This window comes from Ahaetulla prasina, chromosome 3, assembly GCF_028640845.1.
Source record: "Ahaetulla prasina isolate Xishuangbanna chromosome 3, ASM2864084v1, whole genome shotgun sequence".
NCBI classification, from domain to species: domain Eukaryota; kingdom Metazoa; phylum Chordata; class Lepidosauria; order Squamata; family Colubridae; genus Ahaetulla; species Ahaetulla prasina.
This window is the reverse complement of record NC_080541.1, coordinates 175,240,123-175,261,834: the sequence shown is the minus strand read 5'-3', so window position 1 is coordinate 175,261,834 and position 21,712 is coordinate 175,240,123. Positions and strand designations below refer to the sequence as shown.

The following is a 21,712-nucleotide window of genomic DNA, read 5'->3' as shown; positions in this document are numbered from 1 at the left end:
GTTCTTTCCTTAAGTTTGCCTTGTTTAGATCTCCCAAAACAATGGCCAGTGAATCAGGGTGTTTGGCTTCAGCCTCCATGATTTGGTCAGCTAGAGTTCGTAATGCCTCGTTTACACAGGCTTGTGGTGGGACATAAACAGCAATTAGAAGAAATGAGGAAAATTCACGAGGCGAATAGTAAGGTTTGCAGTTGATAATTAGAGTCTCTAAATTGTTGTCACAGAATTTGTAAATTATGTTAAAATCTTGACACCAGGTTGAATTAATATATAGGCATAAGCCTCCTCCTTTCTTTTTACCAGATGTTTCTGGAATCCTGTCTGATCGTTCAATTTGAAATCCTGGAATGTTCAGGCTGCTATTTTCAATTGATTCATTTAACCAGGTTTCAGAGAAGCATAGGACTGCTGAATTGCGAAAATCAGAATAGTATTTGTTTAAGAGGAGTATTTCATCCATCTTATTTGCAAGTGAGCGTATATTTGTTAGGAAAATTGAAGGCAGAGGAGTTTTAGTGCGAGTTCTTAGCCTGATTAAGATCCCAGATCGTTTACCTCATTTCCTTCGTTTCCGTCGTTTGGTTTTTTTAGTAATCCATGGCTCCGTGGGAATTGCCTCCTCCTGTGTTAGAATCTCCTCCGTGTTTGTAAAGATAGGCGGGGGTGAGATTAAAGAAAGCTGCTCCTTAAAGAAATGTTCCTTAATTTTTAGCAGATGGTCTCGTGAGTAGGAAATCCGTAGTGAGTCACAGAGAACAATTAGAAATAAAGAAACAATTAGAGAGCATTTCACCGAGGCAGCCTTCGTCGGCGCCATCTTAGGTAAGGAAATATCTCTGAAACAATAACCCAATGGGTACAGGCTATCTAATATACCTCTAAAACTCTTGTAGCCATGCTGTTTAACTGGGCAAAACAGTGCATGATAGGGCAACAATTTTTGAACCTAGGGCTAACTTACAAAATCTGTCCAAAATGCACTATTTATAAAATGTGAATAAGGCTTGTTCATTTAAATAACGCATGACATTTTCTGTGTTTAAATAATAATAATAATAATAATAATAATAATAATAATAATAATAATAATAATAATAATAATAATAATAATAATAATAATAATATTTTAATTTATAGACCGCCCTTCTCCCGAAGGACTCAGGGCAGTGAACAGCCAGTTAAAATACAAAAAACAAACCCATACAATATTAAAAACTACCCATAAAAAACTTATTCAATTGGCCAAGCTAAAATACAATTACACCCTATAAAATCACTAAAATTTAAAAACCCCAATAAATCAATTTAAAAGTTTAAAAATTAAGCCAGTCCAGCAAGACGAAACATATAGGTTTTAAGTTTGCAGCAAAAGGTCCTAAGGTCGAGCAGTTGTCGGAGTCCAGGGGGAAGCTCATTCCACAGGGTAGGAGCCCCCACAGAGAAGTCCCTCCCCCTGGGGGCCACCAGCCGACATTGTTTGGCTGACGGCACCCTAAGGAGTCCCTCTCTGTGAGAACGTACCGGTCGTTGGGAGATTGAAGCCGGCAGAAGACGGTCCCGTAAATATACTGGTCCTAAGCCATGGAGCGCTTTAAAGGTCGTCACCAATACCTTGAAGCGCACCCGGAAGACCACAGGTAGCCAGTGCAGTCTGCGCAGGATAGGTGTTACGTGGGAGCTCCGTGCTGCTCCCTCAATAACCCGCGCAGCCGCGTTTTGGACTAACTGGAGTCTCCAAGTACTCTTCAAGGGGAGCCCCATGTAGAGAGCATTGCAATAGTCCAGGTGAGAAGTAACGAGAGCATGAGTGACCGTGCACAGGGCATCCCGGTCCAGGAAGGGACGCAACTGGCGAATCAGGCGAACCTGATAAAAAGCTCTCCTGGAGACGGTCGTCAAATGATCTTCAAAAGACAACTGCCCATCCAGGAGCACGCCCAAGTTGCGCACCTTCTCCATCGGGGCCAATGACTCGCCCCCGACAGACAGCCGCAACTGCAGCTGACTGTACCGGGGTGCCGCCATCCACAGCCACTTCGTCTTGGAGGGATTAAGCTTGAGCCTGTTCCTCCCCATCCAGACCCGTACGGCTTCCAGACACCGGGACAGTACTTTGATAGCTTCATTGGGGTGGCCTGGGGTGGAAAAGTACAGCTGAGTGTCATCAGCGTACAGCTGGTATCTCACCCCAAAATCACTGATGATCTCACCCAGCGGCTTCATATAGATGTTGAACAGGAGGGGTGAGAGAATCGACCCCTGCGGCACCCCACACAGGATAATATGCATAATATGCCATGAATATACAATATATGTAGAACAGTTGAAAAATCTTATATTACTATCATTGTAGATTTTCCCCATCTTTAATGTGTCTTCTTTTTAAAATTTTGTAAAAATATTTTAAAATGCATATATTGCTTAGAAAGTCTCTAAATTTGGATCCTAAAATACTGTACAAGTTGATACAGAGTCATTCCTAAATCTGTAAAAAGCACTACCTCTTGGAATAAGAAATTGAGCAAATAGAAGCTTTAATATGTGATCCAAATTGCCTTTTTGTTATGCAGAAGCACTAAACTGTCCTCAATGAGATTGCATATTTTAGATAACCTGAAAGCATTATTAATTCCCAAGTGTGAAATATGTGATATTCTCAGCCCAGAAGAAGACAGTCTTATAATGGCAGTCTGATAAATTGCATCATTAGAAGAAATAATAATTTGTTATATGTATAACTTCCAACATCTATAAAAAATAGGTTGACTTTATTTATAATATATAAAATCTAGGTATATTCTACAAGATGAAAACTGAAATATTTGCTGAGGACTAGCAGCAAACAATCTAACATTCTTAGGGAAGACAGCATTCTCACTTGTACAAAGCATCTAAGGATCTTCTCTGTGAGAGTAGAGAATGCAGACAAAATCCTTAATTTGCTCATCCAATTGCTCTGGGGCTTAATAGAAGAGTGCTTTCACAAAATCCTATAGAAAAAGTAATTGGTATAATTAGAATTTAATTTTCCATTATTTTTACAATCACTTAGTTTGATTGCAAAACAGGGATGAAATATGGATAAATACAAGCAATAGTAACCAGGAATACACATCCACAACGTGCAGTACAATCCCCTTAGCTGTATCTGATCCCATTTTCCAGCTACTTCATTGCAGAACTACATGGTTGACTCCCAGACCTGAGTCATAAAACAGTGGTAACAGTAGTTACTTGAGATATGAGCTGCTTGCATTACTGCAAATGAAGTGGAATGTCATAATTTTATACTGAAAAGCCTGGCATTGCCACACAACATCTGAACATACTGTGTCTTAGGCAATCAGCTCATGCTGGTACTACAGTATATCACTATTGTAATGATCATATATTCCTGCTGCTTCAGGAGCAGAATTCACTATTTATACAAGATTACTGCAAGTTTTATATAAAGGCACTCTCAATAATCAAAATGAAGATATCAGAACCTAAAGTTCCTATTTAGAATAGAATAGAATAGAATAGAATAGAATAGAATAGAATAGAATAGAATAGAATAGAATAGAATAGAATAGAATAGAATAGAATAACAGAGTTGTCAGGGACCTTGAAGGTCTTCTAGTTCAACCCCCTGCTCAGGCAGGAAACCCTATATCATTTCAGACAAATGGTTATCCAATCTCTTCTTAAAAACCTCCAGTATTAAAGCATTTACAACTCCCGGAGACAAGTTGTTCCACTGATTAATTGTTCTAACTATCAGGAATTTTATCTTTAATTCTAGGTTACTTCTCTCTGTGATTAGTTTCCACCCATTTCTTATTTATTTATTTATTTATTATTTATTATTTAAATTATTATTAAAATTTTCTTCTTGTCCTACCCTTAGATGCTTTGGAGAATAGCTTGACTCCCTCTTCTTTGTGGCAGCCCCTGAGATATTGGAACACTGCTATCATGTCACCACTAGTCCTTCTTTTCATCAAACTAGACAAACCCATTTCCAGCAATTGTTCTTTATAGGTTTTAGCCTGAGCTGCTTTTCCTCCTGCACATATTTTGTATCCTGGAAATATGCTACTTATTCATGACATTTGTAATTTGCTTTTCAAAATTTTATGAACTGTTAAACACTAAAAGTGGTATAACATATACGGCATACTGTATTTTGCAATTTTCCAGTTCAGTAAATAATACTGATTTAAAGTAAAATAGCATTATATTAACATATAGGAACATATATGTTTCTTATCTGGGTCTTAGGGGTGTTCAGACCTGTTTTGAGTCAATTTAATACATTCACGTTTCTCCTTCTATAATTTTACATTTTCAAAAGAATAAGCCCAAATCCAGGCCTTAGTCTAAAAGTTGAAGATAATTCTTACTGCTTTGTGCCCAAGTTCCAGCTGGGATCTTTCAGTTCACAGCATTTGCCAGAAGAAAGGCTTCAGTGATCAGATCCCAGCAGCTGAGTGAACTCATTTGAGTTGGGAGGAACAATTTTCAAAGCTAGCATGTCTGGAATAGATAGAAACAAACAATCTGAACTGTCCTTGAAGTAAGTAGTCCTTGAACCATCACAAGTTTGAGGAAGTTTAGCTGAGGAAAAAAAAGATCTAGTTCACATGTTGTACTAAGCCCTGTGCTATTAAATCCATGTTTTTTCCTAATAAACCATAAGTGGTTGGATTAATGCATCTTAAGCCAAAACTAAACAAATTACCTTATACTTTAGTAAAATGTGTGAATTGAATCACATTCAAAATAGACAGATTTAACCAACAAAGTAAGTTAAGAATATGATAAAAAATGAACATATTTAGAAAATATTCAGTTTAAATTGTCATTCCATAACACATGGGCTATTTTTCCAGATTTGGAGGCATTCCTGTAGTAATAAAAAACAAAAGCTCTTCCTTCCCAGTGTCTTAATGCTGTCAACTAGTGTCATCTCAAACTATCTCTTATGAACTGAGGAAGTGAATGTACCTTGTTATCATGATTCAATTTCTACACAGTGGACTATTTTCTGGAGATGGGATTTGATACGCTTTGTAGTATTTTTACATCTATTGAGGATTTGGAGATATGGGGTTGCAGGCGTGTCAAACTCGCGCCCTGTGGGCTGGATGTGTCATGTGCTGGCCACGCCCACACCTGGTTTAGCGAAGGGGGGGAAAGTCACGATATATCATGTGACACTGCCATGACAACACAAGTTTGACATCCCTGCCATAGGGTTGAATTTATGATGAAACTGAATTCTGATAAAATGGAATTCTTAGGTTGAGATATTATTGAATTTGTGAGCTAGACAATTTGCCAGCTTTAGATTAAATAGTTTCACAATTTGATATCTTTGTCCATAAGGTCTCAGATAGCCTTAGTGACTAAAAAGTATCTTTCTTTGACTTTGAGTGGAACAGCAGGACATTTGCTCCGTGACAGAAAATCCTTAGCCATGATGACTGATGCTCAGTATACTAGTTTGTTGTAATGTGCTCAATCAGGAAGAACCTCAATATCAGTTTAGAAGATTCAGCTAGTGCAATGCACAGCAAGTAGCATGCTTAATAGAACATCAGTGAACACATTGATCCCAATGCAAGGAATTGCATATAGACTAGCTGTTCACTATCCATTATAGGGTTTTCTTACTGAATTACCAAAGTCTAAATGGGTTAGGACAAGGATATCTTTTTTAAAAAAAAAAAAAAAACCTCATTACATTTACAGTGGTACCTTGGTACTCATCATTAATTGGTTCTGGGAGCTGTGATGATAATTAAAAATAATGAGTACCAAACATTTTTTCCCATAAGAAATAATGTAGTGAGTCACAAGGCAGCCAACATCAAAAAAATCTAGCTTGTGCATTGAATACCAAACAAACAATGAGTACCAGGACAACATTTTCATGTCAAAATCCATTGAGTACCAAATTCAATGAGTTTCAAAGTAGTTGAGTACCAAGGTACCACTGTAAGAGATATTCAGAAGAAGAAGACTACATTTACAAAGTCCCAGTAAGCATTTTGACAACTGTTAAGACTATGTAATTTAGAATTGCTTCGTGGAATGGGCTGGAGGAGAACTGCTTAGTGGTGATCATTATCCCATGGCTGTGAATATGGTAACACATCATCATTTTTATCCATGGTTAATGCAACTGTTTACTCAACTGACTCTATATTCTATTTTCACATGGCACAATACATTGAACTACTGACTACAAAAACAAGGTTTAATTGTTTGCCTTGTAGCACTTAGTTGACATTGACTGATCTAAAAATTTATGGATGGTCAGACTTGCTTAGTACTTAGATGGGGGAACCACTGGGAATTCCAGTGTTGCTTGGCAAATTACTTCTATAAAACTGCTAAGAAAATTATATATAAATCTATGCATGCACAAATATTTTTGCTTAGACACACTCCATCAATAGATGTGCCAGAGAAGTGGGAAAAACCAGCTACATTTTTAAGCATTTGATGTACTTTTCAGTGAAAAGTCCGGATTTTCTCGAAGCAATTACAACTTTATTGAAATTATAGTGCTCCTAATACTGGCATCATTTACAGAGTTTAAAACAAAAGGTGTACTAAAGAGAAAATCATTTCTACTTTAAATTCTTATTTCTGCTAAAGCGAGGGAAGACTTGGTCATAAAATATTTGGAGTTGTGAAGTGCCAGTTGCCTAAATTGCCTACATTCTGTTAGATTGCCTATATTTGTACAGTACGTATATTATATTTGTATGCATCCTGAGGAAACGCCTCCTTTTGTCCAGAATCTAGAGCACTGATCTCTACTGCCACTTGTCCAGATTTCCCTATTTAAAGGAGAATATATCCAGATGAACCTTTCAGAAGATATTAATGTAGTGGAAAAGAAATCAAAAACTGTCCTTGTCAGCATTCTAGGTATCGCAGCCATCAAACATAACATAAACAGCCACAAAATCAAAGCACTGTAAAGCACATCTAATTCCATTTGTTAAGTGGCAAGTGGTATTAATTCAAGCATACCATATCTTCATAAACCCCAGAGATCCTTATAATTTTATTGAAACAGATTTGTTCTGGCTAAATCTCTACAAACTGTCACTTGATTGATTAAAATGATTGTTTCTATCATAGTGCTAGCCATGTGAGATCCGACCTCTCAAAGCCAAAATCTACCAGATCCTAGTGTTTCTGCAAGATACTACACCATGCATATATATGAATGCATCTTATGAATTTGGGGATGGCATTAGAGAAAAACTAGAGCATCTCCAAGAACGTTGTCTACAAAATGTACATTAGAAAAGTACATGGAAATATAAAAATTCTGATACTTATTACTTTGCCTTTATCTAGTTCCAAGTACTGTAATGATTTTATGAACCCGGAGAGAGATATCTCATGGTACCCTGTGTTGTTTTGGTGGCATTATACTTTTTTATTATATGACATTTTGAGTTGGCTTTTAAAAATCATTTTAGGTTCTTTGTTTATTATTGATATTTGATCCAAAAGAACGTAAAAAAGGACAGCGTCTCCTTGGTAGTAATCGTCCTCTTTTTTATGTCAATTGCCTATTCTAAGCTAAGATAGACACAGCACATTTTTTTCATTTTGCTCCCATTGTTTTAAAACATTGTTTATGTTCTGTTTGGGCAAGAAAGCAAGAATATAAAGATACAAGTAGTCCTTGAATTACAACAACAATTAAGCCCAAAATTTATGGTGCTAAGTGAGAAATTTGGCAAGGTAGTTTTGCTTCATTTTACAACTTTTCTTGCCACATTTGTTAAGTGAATCACCACAGTTGTTAAATTACTAACACCATTGTTAAGTGAATCTGGCTTTCCCATTGACTGCTTGTCAGAAGGACGCAAAAGGTGATCACATGACTCCAGACACTGCAACCATCATAAATATGAACCAGTTGTCAAGCATCCAAGTGTAACTGACACGACCACGGGGATGCTGCAATGGTCATAATGCAAAAAACGGTCATAAGTCAATTTTTTCAGTGCCATTGTAACTTCCAATGGTCATTAAATGAAATGAGTATTTTTATGGATGAGACATAGCAAAATATGGGAAAGGATATACTTTAAATAAAGCAAGGTGTCATAATTAGTGATTCATCAAGACAAACATAAGCCACCATCTGTGCAGAAAAAGCCATCCACTTTTGTTGCTATTTGGAACTAAGGAACTATGGAATTTTTGCTGATTGGCAATGTACAAGATAAAGTGTCTGTTTTTCACTTGATGAGGTACATTTGTGCAGATCTGATTTTCAAGATACACAGCAAGAATAGAAAAGCACAGGCTTCTAAGTCAGACATCTTTGTGGGATGGTCTCTCTCTAAGGACTATTCTACCACATGCTCCTACCACATGCACATGCTCCTAGTCCACTCATAAAAATGCCATCTTCTGGGACCTAGGAAGCATGCCTTTTCCATGGCAATCCATGGCCTATGGAACACCTTTCCCCCTGATGTTTGGCAGGTCCCACCCTTTTAACTTTCCAAAAAGCACTCAAGACTGGATTTTTCCTTCAAATTCTGAAATAGGTTGAGATGAACTTATTGGGACCTGCATGGAATAGTTCAGCTATGGTATCAGGTCTTATGGCTTTGCTGTAATATTTTTAATTGTAAAGATGTTATTTTATTTTTTTGGTTGTGAGCCACCCAGAATTTAGTACATGATGGGCTGCTATATAAATATTTTAAATAAATAACTGACAGATTAACAAAGAGTTCACAATATAAATAAAAGAAAAATATTAAACAGAGTGTTTAAAGTAAACAAGATGTGTATTTTGAAGACAAAGTAAATTAATTTTTCATATTTATAAAGGGTTTGCCAAAGCCCAAGTGCACTCTCATTAAAAGTTTGTGAAAGTTTAACTTGGTTAAACATAGAAAAATGCAAAATCAGTGAATATTGTTTTTTTTTCCTTAGGCGAAAATTGGCTTCCCTACATTTGGTCCTCAAGTATCTGCAACCAACATATTCTTTTTTGCTCTTTAATCCTAGTTTAACATAACATAACATAACAACAGAGTTGGAAGGGACCTTGGAGGCCTTCTAGTCCAACCCCCCTGCCCAGGCAGGAAACCCTACACCATCTCAGTCAGATGGTTATCCAACATTTTCTTAAAAATTTCCAGTGTTGGAGCATTCACAACTTCTGCAGGCAAGTCGTTCCACTTATTAATTGTTCTAACTGTCAGGAAATTTCTCCTTAGTTCTAAGTTGCTTCTTTCTTTGATTAGTTTCCACCCATTGCTTCTTGTTCTACCCTCAGGTGCTTTGGAGAACAGCCCGACTCCCTCTTCTTTGTGGCAACCCCTGAGATATTGGAACACAGCTATCATGTCTCCCCTAGTCCTTCTTTTTATTAAACTAGACATACCCAGTTGCTGCAACCGTTCTTCATATGTTTTAGCCTCCAGTCCTCTAATCATCTTTGTTGCTCTTCTCTGCACTCTTTCTAGAGTCTCAACATCTTTTTTACATCGTGGAGACCAAACCTGGATGCAATATTCCAAGTGTGGCCTTACCAAGGCATTATAAAGTGGCACTAACACTTCACATGATCTTGATTTTATCCCTGTTTATGCAGCCCAGAACTGTGTTGGCTTTTTTAGCAGCTGCTGCACACTGCTGGCTCATATCTAAATGGTTGTCCACTAGGACTCCAAGATCCCTCTCACAGGTACTACTATTGAGCAAGGTACCACATATATGGTACTGGTGCATTTTGTTTTTTTTGCCTAAATGTAGAATCTTACTTTTTTCACTGTTGAATTTCATTTTGTTAGATAGCGCCCAATGTTCAAGTCTGTCAAGATCTTTCTGTAATTTGAGCCTATCTTCTGGAGTGTTGGCTATTCCTGCCAGCTTGGTGTCATCTGCAAATTTGATGAGTTCCCCATCTATCCCCTCGTCCAAGTCATTGATGAAGATGTTGAAGAGTACTGGGCCTAAAACAGAGCCTTGGGGTACTCCACTGCATACTTCCCTCCATGTGGATGTAGTTCCGTTGAGGACTACACGTTGAGTGCGGTTGGTCAGCCAGTTACGAATCCATCTGGTGGTGGTGCTGTCTAACCCACATTTTTCTACTTTATCTAGTAGTAGGTTATGGTCTACTTTATCAAATGCTTTACTGAAGTCCAAGTAAATTATATCGACAGCATTCCTCTGGTCTACTAATTTTGTCATTTTAGCTAGCTTGCTTACTTTTTACCATTCAAAAACCTTGTACGTTTTTTAAAATTACATTTTTTGGAGTTTAATATTTTGGGATCTGAAAAGGTGTTTGATATTACAACGATAGCTGTGCACAAACATTTTCTGCTGGAATCTAGAGAAGATATTGCATTATAGGCCAAAAGCGATGAGAATAGTCTCATATTAACTTACAATATCGATATCTTTATGCATTGTTATACATTGCAAGATCCTAACAGATCATTTAAAAAAGCACATCTCTTTCTGGCTTCCCTTCTTATTTAGAAGAGAAATAAAGCAAATCTTTTAAATTTACACAAGATAGGAAAAGCGTGCAGAACATATTCTCCCAAATATTAAATAAGGTGTGTGCATATGTGTGGCACCTCTCTGTGGGATGCGACAGTTTAACAGAGTAAGTCCATATGTGGTGCTCCTCTATGAATGGATGGTTTGGTTTACTGAAGGAGGCTTATGTATGTATTGCCACTGTATGCATTTGCCTCTGTTATGGTGTGCAAGTGTGCGCTACGAAGGTTGCTCCACATACACTCCACCCTGGGTTATATGATGAGGAAGGACACCATAGTTTGGAAGGAAGGAATCCACAATATGCCAAGCCCAAATGCTTCTCCCATCAGAATATACTGGGGATTTTTCCCCCTTTACAACCCCTGACTAAATGCACCCCATTATAGAGCTAAATCTTTTTCTGCTGATTTCTGCTTCCATACCAAATTTGGTTTTGTTCTGTGGCATTTTGAGAGTTATCTAGTTGATGGACAGACAGACGTACACAAATCTAAACTCTGTTTTCACAATGTACCGGTACTTCTATTGCTGGGTTGGGCTGAGAAGAACAAACAGCAATAATTAAAAACAAATATTACTGAAGGAAATGCTTTAGGATTAAATATTATGAATAGTTGTAGCCATGATGAATCTTTTTTTTTGCTTTATATGTGACTAAACTAAAAATATTAGTCTTAATATTAGATATCAGTGCTATGTAGTATAAACTTGTTGCCTAATACAAGAATGTGTCAAATGACATTTTTTTGGGAAGAACTATATCTTATTTTGTCTTCACTACAGTCCTATAAGGTTTATTTTAGTTTACAGACTTTAATTATGATGAAACTTGTCAACTCCTTTCTTAAAGGATTGAAGAATATTTTGCACCGCTGAAGTCTGCTTGAAGCTTTCATGCAGGCAAGTTACCTCATATCTGCTCACTACAGTACTAGGAAACTCCTCAATAAACAATTAGAAGCTGCCTTATAAGAAGTAGAAAACCAGTCTAGATGGTCTTGGACTTGAGCCAGGTTGAAAATAAGGCCCCAGCATGGACAGTTTATGTTTGGTTTAATCCATGATTACTCCTATCAGCAATTAACTGAATAATGCAGCCATAATGGAGACCAAGGGGACAGCTGTGTCCCCTCCAGTTCCACGTGGGGATCTGATTTCTTGGCTGACCTGAAATAGAAAGCAGGATAGTGGAGGGGCAACACACACACACACACACACACACACACACACACGGGCGGTGGCAGCTGATTTTTTTTTTTTTTGCAGCGTCCCCTGCACAGAGCAAGCAGCACGCACATGCCATGGGCCACCTTCAAAGTGTTGAGGGGCGGATTAGCTGGATTAAGGCAGCTATGAAAGGAGCCATGCTGCTCAGGAGGAAGTCTCGCTGGGGGCAGGCTAAAAGAGCCATTTTTACCTGTCCCGGCTGCTCTGAAAGGCTGGCTGGTCGCTAGCTGCCTACTGCTGTCAAAACACATCCAGCTAGGATCCTGTTCCTTGGCTGGCTCCATCAAGAGAAGAAAGGGTGCCTGGGCACCCTATTAAGCAAACCGCTTGGGGCTAAACAGTTTGAGGTAGGGGGAGATGTGCTGCATCCCCTGGTGCTTGTTCTCTAACAAACCTACTGGGGGACAAAAACAGAGACGCCAGGCTGCTTTCTAAATAAACAAGGTGGGGGGGGGCAGCGCAGAGCACTTGGCAGGGCGGGCGGGGGATCCGGCTTTAAGAAGAGCAGTGAAAGGCCTGTTTGAGGCCTACTCCCCAATCCCCAGGCCTGGTTTGCCCTTTTGTTTATTCCAGACCTAAATTAATGTCTTTATTTACCAGAAATGCAAAGGGCTCAGGTTCCCAGTGCGGAGGGGGCGAATGGGGAGAGGAATGGCCTGAAGGAGCCTTGGCCAAAGATATGGGGAAGGCCCGACCCCCGAAAACAGAGGGCTAAAAGAGATTCAGTTGGGAGCCATTCACTGCTAAGACTCTTGTCAGCATTGACATAAATTTCCACTGGTGTTGGCATTTACGCATTTGGCATTTCCATATGTATAGAGTTGCCTGGACTAATTATGCTAATCATCTCCTCTGTTGGCCGCTGTGAAAAATGCCCACATTAAGCACTCCACTGCCTGCTAATGTGACTTAATGTGGGGTTGAAACATACATTCATCCCCCTCTGAATGGTCAAATTTTTCCACATTGCTGCCTTCATTCAGGCAAGAAATGAATTTTTTGAACTCAGACCACTTTTCCAAGCCAGGGGGTGGGGGTGGGAGAGAGATGAACCAGAGAATAACACTCCTCTCTCCCTTTTGCTCTCTCCGTTTTCTGTCCTATAGTTAGCCCCTTGCCAATAAAATAACATTAAAAAAATCTAAACATTTTTCTACATCTATGCCTTAACATTTTGATTCCACATTTCCAAGCAGATGAGCAAGGTGGAGAGAGAGCCCATTTTTATTTTAACTTGTCCTTCCTACTTCTTTTCTCTTGTTCAGCTGCCCTCCACTAAAAAAGGCTTCTTCCTCCCCCAATCCTTCAATTCTTTGGAAAACTGAAACAGCCTGAGTGGCAACTCTAGCAAGTTTCAGCTAGTCTGAGAAAAGAAAGATCCTTTCAAAGCAGGCCATCACAGTTAGAAGATGCTTCTTAGAGCAAATGTTAAAGCAAAGGCAGAAAACAAAGCAGATTTGGAAGATAGTGGACAAATTTCTTTCTTTTTTTTATCATTATATTTCTGTTTTTAGAGTGTATCTAAAAATCATTCTCAAGAATTAACTATCAATTCAAGAAACTGTCAGAGCAGTTATTAGTAATGGGCAAAAAATAATTATTTTGCATGAGAACTTTAAATTGGTTTTTCCTGAAGTCTTTAAATACTTGCATTATTCTTTTTCTGAGATTAATACCACTAATATTATTTTGTACTACAGGTATAAAGTAAACTTATTGGCAAGCAAGAAAAATGTTTTCTTCCTTAGTATTTTGAAAAATTATGCTTTGTTTTCTATTTTACAGAGTTCAATACAACGGGATTTTGCTTGTGACCCAGAGTCACATATGTGAAATGGGTGATAAAATAAATTTATTAAATAAATAAACTATTTCATTCGCCATACATGTACTTTAATTGGATTTGTGAATTTCAAATTAAATTTCTCAAATGATCTTTCTGCCAAAGCTGATATTCAATGCTAAGATGATTATGGAAGTAACTTATTTTCTTAAGTCATTACAAAAGGAAATTAATGTAATTATTGTTGTGAGCGAGCTGTCATTTCAGTAGAGTGGTTGGCCTATCTATGAGTATACATTGGTTGTCTAATTTAAGGAGCCTATAAGCAGATACCTCTTTCATATAAGAAAGAAAATAATTAACAATCTGGCTTTTCTTTTGTAAACAAGGCACTTTCTATAGAATTTTGAGAATATGTGAAAATTCTTTGTAGCCTGTTGCCATGAATTATCTAATGTCTATGGTATTTGCAGGATCCTGATTTTGAGATACACTTTTTATGCATATTTTTCAGTTTGCTGTTTAATAATAAACTTCATTTTGGCTATTTAAAATCGACATATACTTAATGCGGTCAGTCACGTTATCTCAAGTTCTGTTTCCAATTTCTTTTGTATCTATGAAACACAAACGCCTAACACTATGAGAAGTTCACTTCAGCCTATGCCCTATGTCATCCATCTCACCCTTGGCTCCTACCCTTTTCAGATTTTTCCTTCTTCCCTCTTATCAGCACCAAAGTCATTCAGACCCTTCAGCTAGCCAGGAGGCCACCCACCTCTGCTGCCCACCCAAGAATATTACATACACATATACATTGAAGCCCCTTGGCCTCTGCATTCAGCTGCCTCGGGGGCTTGTTTATTTGCTCTTATGAGTGAGGTATGCAGACCTCACAGTCACAGTTTATTTATCTGTTCACAAGACTGACTAAAGTAGAAAAGCCTAATTGAACATAAGATGGGCCATCTAACATTCTTCAAATTGCCCACTTTGATGGGGTTCATCTCCAAGCACAAACATCCTGTGGTCTGATCTAATTCAAAGATAGCTTCATTCATCCCATATGCAGAGGCGTTAGGCTAAATATGCTTCTATCTGAATGAATATGTATCTTCTGTTTCCAAGTATCAGTACTCTATATACACAGTTCTTTCAAATAGTTCAGGCCTTCTTCATTGAACATCACATAAAGAGATGTTAGATCATGGGACTGAAATGAATCAACAGAATGGAGTTAACCTGTCAGGCTTGTGTATTCTGGGAATATCCAATCTCAGAATCTTTCTTCCTCTTATTCTGCCTCAAGTCCCATACTATATTCAAATACACCAGTTAACTTGCTCCTGTATTACTAGCTCCTTTCTATGTCTCCAGGCTAGAACTGAATCTAGGATTTCTTCTATCCCAGTCTACAGGATAAAATATGCTGTCACCTCATCCATAATTTACTGGGTCAATTAAGTCATTTGATTTTGACTACTAAAAGAAAATCAATTTTCACTGAATGATCCGATTTAAGAGGTAGGTCCACAGCAAAAATAAACAAACCAACCCAAAACCACAGATGTAACTCCTGGAGCAGGAAACACAACTATCGTTTAATTTGTCCGGACATATTCAAGATATGGAAACGTATTCCAAGGTCAAAAGAATCTTGTCCACCATTTTAGAACAATAAACATCTGATTGTTCAATAGTGCTTTCCAGATCTCTGGGTAACTAGCATTTCTTCATCTTTTTTTCTATTTTTGTCCACTTAATATGAATGGGCAAATAGGCTTCCATATTTTTCCCCTACTTTTTTCACACTGGGGAATGCAAGATAAAAGAGTTTAAGTCTGCCAGAATAATCATCCAGTAGCAGCTACCTTTAAAAAAGCCCTGCGGCCAGCTACACTAAAACATTCTAGTTAAAAATTAAACCTGCCTTCTTTGAGGTCATCCTGGCCTATAAATCAGCCATGACCTTTTGCCTCCGTAATACTTGCTTGTTTCCAAGCCCCAAGCTTTAGATTTAATCCCTACTGAGCAGTCTACCATGGATATAACTATGCCAACAGGCAAGTGCCATCAAAGAGATTAACCTATAAGGGCTTCTAACCAATCCCCTTGACATCACTATCAACTTTTTCTCTAGTATGAAACTGATAGTTAGGATGATCACTATCAGTACTACTCATAGGCATGTTTAGTGTTTTGTACATTGATGTGACTGAACATTAAGAGGTTCCTTTCTTGCTCCGAAATTCCAAAAAACAGATACTAATTTTAAAAATATTATTTATAAACAGAGATAAATCCCTTTTTGGCTTAATCCAAACATTGTTAGTGAACTGTCTGAAGTTCTATAGGTCTTAACTAGAAAATAAAATATTTTAGCTGTTAGAATGCTTCTACAGTAACTAGCATGGGGATTGGCTTAAAAAAAAAGCCCACTTTTTTAGCTTAGTTCTCACCAAATGACGGTAAAAGTGTTTCAGGACTATACCCTTCATGCCACAGATCAGGATTCACATAATCTTCCATACACACAAACAAATCCTACAAACAGAAAATGAATATTTCAAGGAAAATAATGATTTAGAGCATTCTTTCTGATATGCAAGCTTTTAAAAAAAAATCTAAGAGTGTTTGGAAAACAGAGGAGCACTTCTGCAAGCTTCCACATGTAGTTTAAAATAATACAACCCAGACAAAGAATATCACCCGGATTTTTACATTTATGTTAAATAAGGCTTAGTTTACTTATGAGTGAAGATACTATTATGGTATTCCCATCAGTTGACTCTAAGTGGAGCCTTATAAAGCTGCCTAGACCATGTGACAAGAAAAAAAATAACCTAAAATTCAGGGGGGAAATGCTATGAGCTTTCAGGAAAGTGTGCAGATTCAAGTATTTAGGATTACTCACTGTAATAAATACCTGTAATATATGACAGAGTACAGTATATAAATTGAGAAATCCTCTGGAAACTCATTCATCAGTGCATATTAAATAAAAGCATATTATTTATGATTTCAGTTCCAAGCCAGTTTTTTCTTTCTAATCTGGATGTTATTATCAGGCTATAACCACCCACCCACCAATCATACATAGAAAGATCCAAGATACTGAAAAAATAAAGATTCAAATTTAAAATGCTATTTGTGGGATAAATATAAACTCATGTTTCTTATTCCAGAATATTTGCAAATGTCAATACTATTGTTTTATCACATTTTTAATTATAAAATGCCAATCCTAAATGTTGATCATGGAATGATCAGCAGCTTATATGTCAGTAGTTTTTTGGAAAATATTCTGAGGGTTTTTTATGCATAGAAAACACATCCTAATGTGTCCAAAAATGACATTTTAGTAAAAATTGAGGAACAAAGCTCAACCTCCTAAGCTAGGAGGAAAATGCTTGACCTTTCACTGCTAAAATCACATTTCAGTGCATAAAATTGGTCAAAATCATTTGTGCTCAAAACTTGAGACTAATGTCCACCTAAAAGAAGTATGAACTTAGTGTATCCTTAGCTCCATGGAAAAAATCCACCCAGGATATCATTAATGCCTTGTCTCCGAGTCATTTAAGATATCAGCAGTAGAAAAACTTATTTTATTAAAAACAAATAATGGTTTGATCTTTTTCCAGAATAAACCACAAAAATTTAACAACCTCAAAATCTTTTAAACCATTCATAGTTCAAGAACATCAATTTAATTTGGCAGTTGCTTTATCTAAAACATTCTGACAGACCAAAAGACATGGCTTGCAGAAATGTTTTAAATAGACGTTTTCCCGCTACCATTCCCAATCAACTGTTATCCCTTCATATCATTCAGTTCTGAAATAAAGAAGCGGGAAACCCTCAGTACTTTTTGGTTAGGAAAATCATATCTATACTATACAAACCAAAAGCACCAAATCCAGGTGTAGATGGCAGGTCTAATCTACACTTGTATCTACACCAAATCTTTTCCAATCTATTATTCTTCCTGTGTGTTAGGAATCATGATGAAGAATGACAGGAGTTGTACGCTGAACGGTAACATGCTAAGGAAGGATAATTTATAACAACATGCAGATTGAATAATTAGGTGGAAGGAATCTAAAGAGGAACAGTATGCAAAAACAGGAGACAGCCATAATTATTTTGATGACTAGAAAAACAGAACATCAGATGTCATGTTGATTTCTACAAGAGCTCTATTCCAAGGTCTTTATTTAGTCTCTGCTATCACTCTCATAGACACTATAGACCATGGATGTCAAACTCGCTGCATCACATTGCCATCACATGATGTTTTGTGAAGTTTTTCCCATTTGCGGAGCTGGGGTGGGTGTGGCCTGCGCATGACACATCTGGCCCGTGGGCCGCCAGTTTGACACCCCTGCTATAGACTGAACATTTTGTGCTTTCAGAACCAATATTTTGGACAGAAGATACGTTTGATGGATGATTCCCATATCCATTGTAATATACAGGTAGTCCTTAACTTACAACAGTTCTCTTAGTGAGCATTCAAAGTTACAATGGCACTGAAAAAGGTGACTTATGACCATTTTTCACACTTACGATCATTGCAGCAGCCCCATGGTCACATGATAAAAATTTCAGAGGCTTGGCAACTGACTCGTATTTATGATGGTTGTAGTGTCCTGGGGTTACCTGAACACCTTTTATAACCTTAAGCAAAGTCAATGGGGAAGCAAGATTCACTTAACAACTATCTTACTAATTGAAGTACTGCAGTGATTCACTTCATAAGAAATTGAATCAAGAAAGGTCGTAAAATGGGGCAAACCTCACTTAGCAAAGGTCTCACTTAGCAACAGCAATTTTGAGCACAATTGTGGTCATAAGTCGAGGACTACCTGTACATTCTGATGAAATAAATTATGAGAAGTTGCCATTGATATGAACCGGCAAAAAGAATTCTATTACAGTAGGATAAAAGAAGCGTTTCCATAGATCAGGGCTAACAATCTGTGCTGTGAGATCCACAGACTACTTTCAATATGTGGATAGGCCCAGAGTTAAATCTGGAGGTTTAGAGAAGAGAAAAAGGCTGAGGGAAAAACCCAAAGTACGGAATAGAAAACATGATCCCCACACAACAATGAGTTCTGATGTCTGGCATGAATTACCTCTATATGAGGAAAGAGGCAGTTAAGACAAGGAAACGGGCAAAGAGAGTTGCAAAAAAAAGGGTGGGGAGAAAGAGGGACACACTTTCAACTTTGGTCTATCTATTTTTGGTTTCAGCCTTGTCAATCTCTGAAATGCAGAAAAAGGTTTCCTCTCACTATCCAAGATGTACCTATTTAGGGCTTTTCTCAAACTAAAACAATCAAAGATGACTAAGGATGAAGCATATGTCAAATTCAGTCATGAACCCAAATACATTTGCCTGCTTTGTATTCTGTGCACAGCACTATAAGTAATCAATTTGGAGGCAGTGAACTGGTAACATTAGAAAATTTAGAAATCAATATGTTGATAACCAACTTATGTTCAAGAGACGAACAATAACTACAGAAAAGAATGCAGAATTCAAAAAGCACTTTCACATCAGTACTTATTTTCAAGAAAAAAAACCTGTTTAAACTACCAAAGAATTTATAATCAGATTTATAGAATAGAAGATGGAGGAACAGGAGGAAAGGAGATATATAGGTGAAATCTTCTCTGTATGCCAACCTTTTTTATCCAATTACCCAGCACATAGCTATCTACAACAATATATCTTAAAATGGGTGCATGGCAAATACTAGTCAGCTGATAAACATTGCATTTCACAGAATGATTTACTGTAACACACAACTTATGGTGTTGAGAAGTATATATTCAAAGTGGCATCAGTGAGAATTTCTTTTAAGACTGTGCATAGGTTCTCTTCTTAACAGCACTCAAAACTTAGCCCTAGATCTTGCTAGCAGCAACTCAATACTGGGAACAGGCAGCAAAGAAGAATCCTGTCATAAAAACTGAGCAAACTGTCAGTGGCCAAACAGTAAGAAAGAACAAACCCAGTTCTGTAGGTTCTCAGGGGAGGTTCTTGATTTGGACTAAGATGTGTTGATTACAAAAAAAGGGTATTTCCCATTTTTAAATGTTTAAACAGCTGCAGATTTTTGATGGATCTCCTTTTTGCCATGAGACTCTATCACACAGAGGCAAGAAATAGGGGAGGGGAAAAGGCTAAGGTTGAGATATTTTCTTTTCTTTCCAATCCCCTTTCAGAGTGTGAAACAGGTGGGTAAACTTTACTGGCATTCATGTGAGTGTGGTTTTATTTAAAAGGGAGTGGGAGGGTGGAAGAGTAAAGTTGCCTTTATTGTTGAACAAAATCCAAGAGTAGTTTAGGACCACACAGGGAGTTTGGGTTGTGCAGGGGGAGGAGGTGTGGAACGCCAAAGATCGCTGACAGTCATCACAGAGAAACATCTGCTCTTGGAAAGCTCCCAGGCTGCTTACACACACATACACACACACACACAAGTATAAATAAATAAATAAGTCCCAGGGTGTGAAAATTCAGGAGTTGGAAGGGAGAAGATTGCAAGGGAGTAGATGGAAGGGAAAGATCAGGGTGAAATAGCAATAATTTTAAAAGAGTTAGCATGCTGGACTTCCTAAAAACATATTTTTTTTTATCAAATTAAGATGTATTCCTGGATGATGCCATTGTTTTGGGCTGACTGCATTTAACCTGAATTCATTTTCAGTTGCCAGAGAGTGTGATCCAAACCAAAGTGCAACTGACAGCTTGGTTACAGGTTGTAATTATTCACTCCTTCAGTATCACCCTCAAAAAGATAATTCAGTGTTTGAATATCAATAATGTAATGAACCAAACAGGAAGTGGTGGCAAGAAAAACCATATCTGAGGGGAGAATATCGATTTAATTATACTTGTATTTGTGGAGGGATGCATTTTCACTGATAGAAATCTGGATTGCACACACAATGAGACAATGTGCACAGGCACACACATGCAGAATAGCAATGAAAGGTTTATACACAAACATACACTCCTATGAACAAGTCTGGCACAGGAGTCAAACTGTCTCTTTTTCAAAAAGCCATTAAATCTTTGGATTGTAGGTAAGATATGCATCCTAAAACTTACGGCTTTAAGTCATAGAGGTTTTTTTAACAGATTAATTTAAATGTGACTGAACAAACCTGAGATTAAAGAGAAATTTCCTGGCCTAGCCACAAGGTCAGTCTAGAGAATAACCACAATTTCATTCTTATCAGAAAATGGCCTGAAGGATAACTAAAACTCTTTGGCTTAAAATATATAGCTGTGCCTCTGCATGATACGTCATATGCCAGACTAGCAACTTGGAAGTTTCTCCAAGAGAAAGTAAAATGTAATAAATAAGTAAACAAATAATTAAGTAAACATCAAAATCTGTGATTTCCTAAAACTTCAGAAACTGTTCCTAATATGTTGCATCTCATTACGAAAACCTTCAAAACAGATACCTTCTGGATACCTTTTATCCACACCATCTCTGGAACAGTCTCAAGTGACAAAACAAACAAAACTGAAGTAAAACCCATATTTATTTTTTACTTTGAAGTTGCCTATAATTCCATGAGAACTGCCATAAAACACAGAAAGCCTGTATTCCATACTTTTATAGTATCTACTATCAATGTTTATCTGTTGTAATGCAAAGAAATGCCCTAAACTTATTTTGTTCTATAGAAAAGTAAAAAATATTGATGCAATGTTTTTACTAGTTTACAAACATACTACACCAGGGCACAATTCCTTTTCATCTGGCTGGTACCAAAACTAAATTTTCTTCCAATGTGTTAGACAACTTTTATTTCACTCCTAACATACTCCATGCTACATGTAGTCCTCCTAGCAGTCACATCAACCAGGAAGAAACTTACCTTCTACCCAGAGCTGTTCAATGTCAGTCTCGATGGAGGCTACTCGCAGCCCTACTGCCAGTGCCCCAAAAACCAGCAGCCCCACAAAAAGCACTTTGCCACAATGACGCTGGATCCAGCAGCCCAGTGTAAACAACAGAGCCTGGAACTGGGCCCGCAGCCACAGTGGGGCTTTCTGGCCAACAGCCTTACCCTGGGGAGAAAAACTGAAAGTTAGCCAAAATGATTTCCTTACATGGA

General features: G+C 37.6%; 1 protein-coding gene across 1 annotated transcript in view; it reads right to left on the bottom strand.

The window, feature by feature from the left end:
• PTCH2 (patched 2) overlaps positions 1-21,712 on the bottom strand; it is a 104,179-nt gene that overhangs the window by 43,784 nt on the left and 38,683 nt on the right. The window contains exon 4 of the mRNA XM_058174725.1: positions 21,473-21,665. Within this exon, the coding sequence (XP_058030708.1) occupies positions 21,473-21,665 (193 nt within the window). The remainder of the gene's footprint in view (positions 1-21,472; positions 21,666-21,712) is intronic.